The 11102-nt window shown below is 33.1% G+C and overlaps 1 protein-coding gene across 8 annotated transcripts in view; it reads right to left on the reverse strand.

Moving 5' to 3' along the window:
• Positions 1-8268: 8268 nt before the first annotated feature.
• LOC125871027 (protein FAR1-RELATED SEQUENCE 5-like) overlaps positions 8269-11102 on the reverse strand; it is a 15216-nt gene continuing 12382 nt past the window's right edge. For all 8 annotated transcript variants that reach the window (XM_049551614.1, XM_049551610.1, XM_049551613.1 and 5 more), the window contains exon 4: positions 8269-8714. In XM_049551614.1, coding sequence (XP_049407571.1) covers positions 8511-8714 — 204 coding nt within the window. In that variant the 3' untranslated portion in view covers positions 8269-8510. The remainder of the gene's footprint in view (positions 8715-11102) is intronic.

Genomic DNA, 11102 nt, shown 5'->3' on the forward strand with positions numbered 1-11102 from the left:
CCGAATGTTGAGTCAAGTTGTGACCAACCAAGCTGGGCAACAGAGAGAAGTTCGACAAGATATGGCTGATACGTCCAGGATTCGGGAGTTCTTCAAGATGAATCCTCCAGACTTCACCAGTTCAAGTGTCACTGAGGATCCGGAAAACTTTGTGAAAGAGCTACAGAAGGATTTTGAGATTATGCATGTTCTTGATGTCGAGCGAGTGGAGTTGCATACCAATTGAAGGGTGCCACTAGAATCTAGTTTGACCAATGGAAGAAGAATAGAGTTGAAGGTGCACTAATTGTGAGTTGAGCGGTGTTTGAGGAGATCTTCTTAGGGCGTTTATTTCCCCGTGAACTGAGAGAGGCCAAGGTAAGGGAATTTCTCACTCTTAAATAGGAATCTTGAGCGTACATGAGTACAAGCTTAAGTTCACCCAACTATCCCATTATGCCCCAGAGATGGTTGCTGACAGAAGGAGCAGGATGAGTTTGTTTGTTTCTGGGTTGTCTCGTCTTTCAAGCAAAGAGGGTAAGGCAGTTATGTTGAAAGGATACATAGACATATCCAGACTTAGGATCCATGTGCAGTAGGTTGAGAATGATAAGCTGAGAGATAGAGAAGAGTTTCAAAACAAGAAAGCTAAGACAACTGGGAACGAGTCTGGACAGCATAAAAGTAATGCGAACCGATCATCTTTTAAACACAAGCCAAATAGACCTGCTCCATCATCTTCTAGTGCACCTGCACCAAGGAGTAGAGGTGAATTCAAGAATCAGAATTCGCAGAACTTCAAGGCTAGACCTGCTCAGTCTCAAGGTAGTGTGGCACAAGGAGGTAATGGGACTCATGCATGTGCTAAGTGTGGTAGGAACCACTTAGGATTGTGTCGTGATGGCTCCACTGATTTTTCCAAGTATGGTCAGAATGGTCACTTCATGAGAGAGTGCCCTAAGAACAGGCAAGGAAATGGTAATAGGGGCAATAGAGCCCAATCTTCTTCAGTGGCTCCGCCAGACAGAGCTGCACCTAGAGAAGCTACTTCAGGGACAAGCGGAGGAGTAAACTGTCTGTATGCTATCACTAGTCGCCAAGAGCAAGAGAATTCGCCAGATGTTGTCACTAGTATGATCAAAATCTTTTCTTTTGATGTTCATGCTTTGCTAGATCCAAGCGAGAGTCTATCTTTTGTGACTCCTTATGTTGCTATGAATTTTAATATCCTTCCTAAGCAACTTATTGAGCACTCAGTGTTTCTACACCTTGTGGTAAGTCTATTCTAGCTGAGAGAGTTTATCGTGATTGTTTCAATTCTGTCAATCACAAGGACACCATGGCTGACCTAATCGAGTTAGACATGGTAGATTTTGATGTTATTCTAGGTATGGACTAGCTTCATGTCTCTTATGCTTCAGTTGATTGTAGAACTCGAGTAGTTAAGTTCTAGTTTCCTAATGAGCAAGGTAGGGGTTCAAGTGTTGCTCAATAGTGCTAGACAAATATGGATATGCTAGGTAATATTTAATGCCACATATTTTCTTTCAATCTCATAGTACCATATCATAGAATCTCCTTCGGTCTCATCTACATGAATCACAAATCAACTGTTTACCTTACAGAAATCTCTCTTTCAAGCAGATTTGGCAACTAGAAATGAACCACAATTTCTCTTTTGAGAAAACCATAGAAATCAAAATCAAATTGCATGCATCAACTTATTTACCCACTTCAATAGATCTCTTCTGAGCATTAATTGAAGATCTAGATTAGGATTAAGTTTGCAACCTTAACCCATGAGTTAACCCCATGATAAATAACCTAAATCCATAGATAAACAACAATAAAATAGAGCATAAAACAAAACTTACTACATTAAATCAACATTCAACCCCATAATCACACCCCTAGAATTGAGGTTTTAGTCACACATCATAAAAACTAAAGAAATTATACCTATGATGCTACCAGCCCTTAATGTGTTGAAATTAGGCAATAATCTTCACACCCACTTTGATTTCAACCCTTAATTGTCAATTACAAGAGTGTTTGAAAAAAATCCCAAAACTAAGCAAAGAGTATTTCTCAATATCCAAAAACTTACTATGAAATTAGGAAAAAAATTGTGTTTCAGATCCACACGGTCCACATCCAACTTCCTTCCATTTTCTCTCTTTTGGGCTATTTATAGTTTTTCCAAATTTGTCCCAAGATTTCATACGCAGCTCACTCGGTGATGTTAGTCGAGCTCGCTTAACTCATTTGGCGGATTGTTGTTTGCTCTTTATCTCACCCTTCTTTTTCTTCAGGCTTTAGGTGTTTGAACCTCATTTGGCGAACTCACTGGAGTCAGCCTTAACTCATCTGTCCTTTTTATTAGGAAACAACCATTGGGAGTTTGTACTCCTTTCAATGTTTTGGCCTTTTTTTCCATGAATTCATCCTTGTCTTATCCTTTAGCCTTCATATCTGCAAAACATCAAAATATCATCAGAATAGGATATAAATAAGCATTAAGGACACTAAGTGTTGAAATAAAAAAGGCCTCAAATGAGAGGAAATGTACCACTCTTCAACGGGCAACCAGGCAAATCATCACACTTGTAGGGTTGCTCATCAACGAGTCGTCAGGAAAATTATCACACTTGCAGGGTTGAAACTACTCTAATGAAGATTAGACAATAGCCAAGGCAACAAACCGTCACACTTGTGGCAGGTTGTCAGGTGAAGCGTCGGGTGAACCTCGAAAGATCATCTTTTTTATTTTAAAATTTCAAAATTCCTAGAACTATAAATAGTATTTTTAGGGTTTATTTCAGTATCTTGTTTTTAGCAAAGAACACAGTACGCTTGAACGTGTTTGAACGAGAGTTTTTTATTGGTTTTTGAAATCGAAGTGTGATTGTATCTACCTTTTATAATACATTCTTATTTAATGAATGCATTTATCTTCTTTGTTTCAACTCTCCTGAGTGGGTAAACATCACAACCAAGGGTTGTGAAATCCATGACGACTTGAACTAAAAATGGTATTTTTAAAAAATGAATTGCATATTGTGATTGTATATCTTAGTATCTCTTTCGTATCAATTGTTTTAAAATGTTCAAAGCATTAAAACCTACCCTATGTTTGTCTTGTTTGAGTAAAAAAAATAAAAAACTTGAGAAAAAAGTTAATAACGAGGATTCGAGAATCTGAACTCGTCTGATGGTTAATGTTGTAACAAGATTAAAAAACATTTGAATAATTATATTGTGAAACGAGTGAAACACTTTTATTTTGAAAGAGTAAAAGTGATATGCATTTAATTCAGTTGAGAGACGATTAAATTTAGCATGAGTTTGATAAATTGGTCTACTAGCAATGCAAGGTGAAATTTTGTATTAACCCGAAAACAACCAAACAATCTTGGTGAATACAATCTTGATTAATTCTCTCTATTAACTCTTAGTTAATCATACCGTTGATTGTTACATGTTACATAGTGACCAAAAAGAAATCCCATACGTTCCCATTTGTTCTGAAAATAAGTAATTAATGATAAATAACCGCATATTGCTTAGTTCTCATCTTATTCCCTATGAGATTTGCTCCCAACCTAGTTTGGTTCTATAGTTGACAAACTGTGTTATACTTCTATAAGGAGGTATAATTTAGGCGTATCAACAACCCAGAATCTCCTCCTTCTCTTTGTGCCTCTCCAGCTTTGTGACCAAGTAAATAAGATTTTTCTAGCACACATTATATACTCATATTTAGAAAATATTTCTATAGAAGCAGCTACTAATCCCCGCATTTTCTATACAAAAACAATAAAGTTAGTTAAAATTTGTACGGATCCTAGCTCTAGTACCGAAGTGGATCCTCATTGATCTGGTTTGAGACCATTGCATTCTAATTGTGGTGGCAAATTTTACTATATTTATCTTTTTTATACAGTACTTTCTCTATTTCATATTAATTGAATTTTTGGATTTTTTTCATTATTTAAAATAATTGAATTGTTTGAAGTTTAAAATGGATGTTTGAATTTTTTTCATATATACCCTTTCCTTTAATTAAGTTTGATATTTTGTAAGAGATAAATTGTACTATTTACAAAATTATATTTATGATTTCACAAAGGACAATAGTGAAAAATATGATTTAAATTATAATTCTTGAATATTTTTCTTAATAAGTGTACATTGCTTCACAAGTTCAATTGATATGAAATAGAGGGAATATTTGTTATTATCAGGTTGTGTCCTTAAATTCTCATTTTCATATTTGTAGTAAATGCTCTTTGACTAGTCTTTAGGAGGTGGATTTTGATACTTGTGTTTATTTGGGCTCTGAGACATTATCTTCTTATTATTGAGGATTGTAGGTTGAACTGTTGCTTGGTTTACTATAGAGATATTATGATGTTCTTGTTATAGGGCAAACTCTGCCAAAAATAAATTATTGATACTTAGTACTCCCTCTATTTTATATTAATTGAATTTTTGGAAAAAAAAAATTCATTATTCAAAATAATTAAATTGTTCAAAGTTCAAAATGGATGTTTGAATTTTTTTTTTCATATTTATCCTTTGCTTTAATGATGTTTGATATTTTTAGGAGATAAATTGCACTAGTTACAAAATTACATTTATGCTTTCATGAAGAACAATAGTAAAAAGTATGATTTAAGTTATTTATTTGAATGTTTTTCTTAATAATTGTGCATTACCTCATAAATTCAATTAATATGGAACAATTACTATGGAATTGAGGAAGTACTGAAATGTTTTTCTTAATAAGTGTACACTGAAAGTTTGAAATGCATACTGGTTCGATTGACATTAGTTGTTCGTTTAAGAGCATATTTGACATTGTTGTTGGGAGACCAGAAGCACTTATTTTGAGAAAAAAGTACTTTTGTTGACAAATTATGTGCTTGGCAAATCAGTAAAAGTGATTTTAAATAGAAGAATAATCAGTTTTTCTGCTGTCGGAGAGAAGCTAAATATTTGTGTTTCTTAAAAAAAGCAGAAAATTAAAATATCCCTTTCATATATATACATATTTACCAATACTAGTTTCAATGCACGTGTGTTGCACGTGAATATCAAACCATGTACTACATTTTAAAAAATAATGTCAATAATATCAAATAAAAAAATTAAATAAACATCTATAGATAGAATTATAAAGTATAAGTTCCTATAAATAGTGGATGTAAACTTTCTTATGATTACTACTGAAAGTTGTCAAATCAACATCCGAAAAAACCTATTACTATTTATAATATAAAGCTAGATATAGATAAGGTGATCTGACACTTCTTTATGGCCTCCATTTAAATTTTATTATTTTCCTTTTTTTTAAAAAAATTGAATTTTAAAATTAATTGTACTATGTAGAAATAAAAAAAAAGCCACTCTTAGATTCTCTTAGTTACACATCTTAAATATGATTTCTTTGCCCTCCCCTACAGTGCATTACTTAGTTATTATTGTACTGGTGGAGTTCTTACTTTTACTTCAATATAATAATACAAGTAAATATTTATATAAAATATAGAGAATATACTAAATTGGATGTTTTAGTTGGAGTATTATAATTAATATAATATTCTTGTTAGGGAGTGTTCAAATTCTAGTGATCTTTGGGATTCTCAACATCTGTAAATCACACTTGAGTTTTTAAGAAGAGAAGAATCGAAAATATTAAAAAATCGTAATTTAAAAATGTGAGGAAATCCCTCCATACGTAGTTTACAAAGGGTAGTATGAACATGTGTTTATTGTGCCTTACCATAAAGTCATAATCCTTTAGAAAAGTCACAATCCTTCGGAAAGGTCACAACTCATCGAAAAGTCACAACTCTTTGGAAAAATCATAACAACTCATGTCAAAAGTCCTGATTTTAATATAATATAATAGAAACAATCAAATATAATATAAATTATAGAATATATACTAAATTGGGTGTTTTAAGAAGAAAAACAACAATAGAAAACTTTAGTGTATAAAAAAATATTTATCGTGTCTTAGCAAGAAAAGTCACAGCCCTTGAAAAAGGTTACAACTCATTGGAAAAGTCGTAACTTTTTGGAAGAGTCACAACCTTTCAGAAAAGTCATAACTCTTCGAAAAAGTTGCAACTCTTTAGAAAAGTCACAACCCTTCGAAAGGTCACAACTAATCCGAGAAGTTATAACTCTTTGAAAATGTCACAACTCTTCAATGTGAAAATTTGTTAACTTTAATATAATATAATAAAATATACATATAATATAATGTAATAGAATGTAAAATATAAAATATATACTAAATTTGGTATTTTTAAGTTGGGGTGGGGGCTAGTACTATAATAATATAACATTTAAGTTAGGTAGTTCATATTTTTTATATATAGAGAGAGAGAGATGAAAAGATAGATGTAGATTTGTCTAATTTTAATTTGATATGAAATTTTAAAATATAAAGATGAATATTAGTTTAAGGATATGTAGATATATAAAATATATTTTAACTTTGTGTTCTTTAACATGCCTCCCCCACCCCCTCCCCCACAAAAAAAAACATTATATATTAAACTGAATAAAAATAAAAGTAACAAATGAATTGGAAACGAAGGAGTACTTGTTAAATCTAGTTTGGACTCTTCAAACAAGTTTTTGATCAAATAATTTTTCACCAAGAGTTTGAGGCGTATCATAGCTTGAACACCAAGTTGTAGTTTGTGCAACAAAAAATCAGTGAACTTCTTGTCAAGTAGAAGTTGCTGCAAAAGTTTATTTATGACAATGAAAATGAGTACATATTAATTGTCTAGATAATCTTCTCATTTGAAGTTGAGTCATTTCATTCTCCTTGTTGCATCAATTTTTGTTGATCTGTCTAATTTACCAACAAACAAATATTGTAATTGCGTAATTGAACAATTCTCACAACCATCCTTGTTTTGAGGAAAAGAATAAAAAACTTACAAAATTCGTAGTTTAAAAATGTGAGAGAACTCCTCTATTTATAGACAACAATTGTATGAAAAGGTCTTTATTGTGCCTTATCAGATAAGCCACAACCCTTTAGAAAAATCACAACCATTCGAAAAAGTCACAACTCATCGAAAAAGTCACAACTCTTTAAAAAAGTCACAATCCTTCGGAGAAGTCACTATCCATCAATGTGAAAAAGTGTCAGCTTTTAATATAATATAGAACAATTAAATTAATAAATATAATATGATAACATATATGCTAAATTGGGTGTTTTATGTTTGGGGTATTACAGTAATTTAACATTCAAGTTATGGAGTTCGTGCGTTTAAGGTAGTATAGAATAGATATCTCTTATTAATTAATTAATATATCTCATAAGTTTGGTTAAATTTCATTTACATAATAGATTTTATATTTTATTTTACGTTTAAATGTTATTTTATATTTTACATATTATTTTACGTATAATTTTAGAGAATTAGAAAAATAATAATAACAATATGTTGGTTAGGTTAGAAAAAAAAAAGAGAAAAAAATAACAATTAAAGACTTTAACCCTCCAAAAAGAGTATAATATTGATTGAAAATTTAAATATGTACATTTTAATTTAATAAAAATAAAAGTTGAAATAATTTTTATAATAGCTATTTAAAATAGTTTCTCTTTATAAAATAGTTTTAATATTAAAAGTGCATTGATAGTTGTCTTTTTTCGTAATTTAACTCTCAAAAGCATTTTTTTAAAAAGATCAATCAAACACAATTTGCTTATAAAAGCATTTTTCAAATGAATTAGTCAAACACAATTGGTTTTTTTCAAAAGCACTTTTCTAAAAAGTCATTTTTAAAAAACACTTCTAAAATTAGTCGTTTTTAGCAGCAATGCCAACCAATCTAAGTGTCAATACCGGCCCTTGAATTTTGATGGTGACATCTTGTCTGGCAAGCTTTGCTGGAGTTAAATTAGGCAACACTACTTTTGCCTAAATAGACTGAGAGAATATAATTGCCACTGCCCCTCCTTATCTCTAGACTCAAGCTTCCACTCACTGAACATTTAAGGCTAAAATGAAAAGAAGAAAAAGATCCAAGCCCCACTTGAAGCAAAATAGTACCTTCATCCCTGCTACAGGCCAGTAAAATCAGAGCAAGGAATAGGTCCACTTTACTAGCATCAGGCAAGTACAAAATGTTAAAACTTTTTTCTCACGCATTTCACCTACACCGATACCAAAATAACTTTATCAAATCGAGACTTAGACAAATGTAAAGAAACCCACCAAATGGTTTTTGTCTATTCTAGGATTTAAACCATTCTCTCTAAGGTCTTCTTCGCCCATTTCATTGCCATTAGGCTACACCCGTGGATGCCGAAATGCACATGGCACCTCACTGATGGTAACTGACAAGGATTTTTACAATAACAAAGCAGGAGTACAAGGATTCTGTTTCAATTAACAGTACAAAAGGTTTAAGTAAGACTTCCGAGTAAATAATGGGCCTATGTTACTATTTTCCAAAGAAAAATGGGAAGAAAGGGGAAAAGGCAACAGAAGCTATCGGCCATTTGGGAAGACATTTTTTCTTGATTCCAATTCTCTCATACTTTTAACAATGCCATTAATGTTCTTTGACAGTTGATCTGAGTGATCCTCCATATCTTTCAAAAGCATATCTAGCTGCTCCTGTAAAGCCGCAGATCTTTTACGCTCCTTCTGTAACTCTGCTGTTAATTCCCGGATCTTGACATCTTTATCATCCTGAAATTGGTCCACCAAATATCAAGAACAGTAGAGACATGACACATTCAAACTATTGTTCCTAAAGAAGATGATCTTGACTAATAATAAGAGCAGAGGGGAAAGGGAAATGCAATGACAAAGCAACACTGTAAATCTTGGAAGAATTTCACAACTAACTTCAAGTTTTTAACTGCAATCATGAATTTATTGAGCTTCCGTGACTGCACATAATTTTTTGGTTCAATTTACTATTTTTGCTAACTAAATGTATAACAAACTAATGTGTCATTTACATAACCGACAAACCCCTCTGGCACGACTTGACCATATGCATTCATTACTGAAAAGAAAAGCCTGGTATTTAAGTGGAGAAGGGTAGAGGGCGGGCCCATTATCCACCGAGTTTAGAAGGCTATGATTGGTCCAAAGGGCGGGTCACAGACGGATTTCTTGGTTATCAAAAAAAAAGCAGTTGCCACATGTCGAAAACCATACATGCAGAATGCGCAGACATCAGTAGGGAATCATTCTGGCCGTGTGACTTTCACAGTATTAAATGAACAAGACCGCATGATCATACTAAGTCAAGTCTTTAACCTACCAGCCCAAAAGGTACTTTTGGGTCCGCGATTTTTCCACGAAATTCTGTTTTTAAGCACATTAAGTGGGATACTATTATATACCAGCATTTTCAAAAAGCTATAGAAAAAATTAAAATCAATGCGAACCAAGGACAGAACAAAATACAATATAAGCAAAAGAGTCATGTTGGTGACAGCCACTAGTTGAGACTAAGACTTAGCCATGTCGGTACACTTACATTATGTACGATCTTTGCCTGGAGTTTTTTTAGTTGGTTTAGAGATTTGAATACTAGTGCAAAGATGCAAGTTAAAAATATTCAAGCCAAGAGGAAATACCATATTTGAAGACAATCTTATTGCTCTTTGAAGCAATATCAGGTCACAAAAATCTATGCTAAGAGTCAGATTTTTCTGATGAACAAGGTGTCCAACATTAAAGAGTTGGCGAATTCACTCAAATGCAATGTGGGCAAATTACCAGATTAATTAGGTATGCCTTTGGTACCAATCATATAGAATACAATATTTTGTAACGGGTGATTGAAAAGTGTGAAATGAGACTAGCAAATTAGAAAAGACAATACTTATCCCAAAGGGAAGGTCGGTTCTAATTAATAGTGTTCTAGATGCACTTCCGACTTATACTATGTCACCCTTTCCCAAAAAAGAGGGCGGATAAGACAATTGATGAACTAAGGAGTGGTTTTTTTTGGGGAAAGGAAACAAGAAGAAAAAGTCTCCTAATCTGGTTAAGTAGGAAGCGGCAATGCGGCTTGGAAGTCAAAACTCTAAGGGGTTGTTTGGTGTGATGGATGAAGAAAAATAATCCCGGGATAAGTTTTTAGTGCCCCTCAATTCTTTGTTTGGTTACAAAGTGTGGGCTAACTTATCCCACGATTAATAATTATGACTGGGATAAGTTATCCCTACTTGAGGGTGGAATACTAATCTCAGGATAACTTATCCCGAGATAAAAATATAAAATAACATAAGTATCCCTTAAACCCTCTTTTGAAAACAAATAACTTACTTTTAAAGGGTATTTTTGTAAATGTGAGAAATATATACGAACAATATTATTGAATTGTGTATCTAAATAGTTACATTGAGACCATATTTATAAACACTACATTGAAATCCTTTTCCAACTAGGATTCCTATTCTTATTCCTATTCCTATTCCTATTCCTATTTCTATTCTAAGTAGGAAATACTTATTTCTATTCTAACACTCCCCCTCAAGCTGGTGCATACAAATCATATGTACCTAGCTTGTTACAGATGTAATTAATACGAGGACATGTAAGGGACTTGGTGAAGATATCTGCAAGCTGATCATTTGACTTCACAAATTTCGTAACAATATCTCCCGAGAGTATCTTTTCTCTGACAAAGTGACAGTCAATCTCAATGTGCTTAGTCCTTTCATGAAACACTGGATTTGATGCGATATGAAGAGCCGCTTGATTATCACACACAAGTTCCATTTGATCAACTTTGCCAAATTTTAGTTCTCCCAGCAACTGTTTGATCCAAACTAGCTCACAAGTTGCTGTCGCCATTGCTCGATATTCTAATTCTGCACTAGATCGAGCAACCACATTCTATTTTTTTACTCTTCCACGACACCAAATTACCTCCTACTAAAACACAATATTCGGATGTCGAACGTCTGTCAGAGGATGATCCTGCCCAATCAACGTCTGTATATCCAATGATATGCTCATGGCCTTGATCCTCAAAGAGTAGTCCTTTACCGGGAGCTGACTTTATATATCACAGAATACGAACAACTGCTTCCCAATGACTATCACAAGGGGAAG

The sequence above is a fragment of the Solanum stenotomum genome, chromosome 7 (assembly GCF_019186545.1).
Source record: "Solanum stenotomum isolate F172 chromosome 7, ASM1918654v1, whole genome shotgun sequence".
NCBI classification, from domain to species: domain Eukaryota; kingdom Viridiplantae; phylum Streptophyta; class Magnoliopsida; order Solanales; family Solanaceae; genus Solanum; species Solanum stenotomum.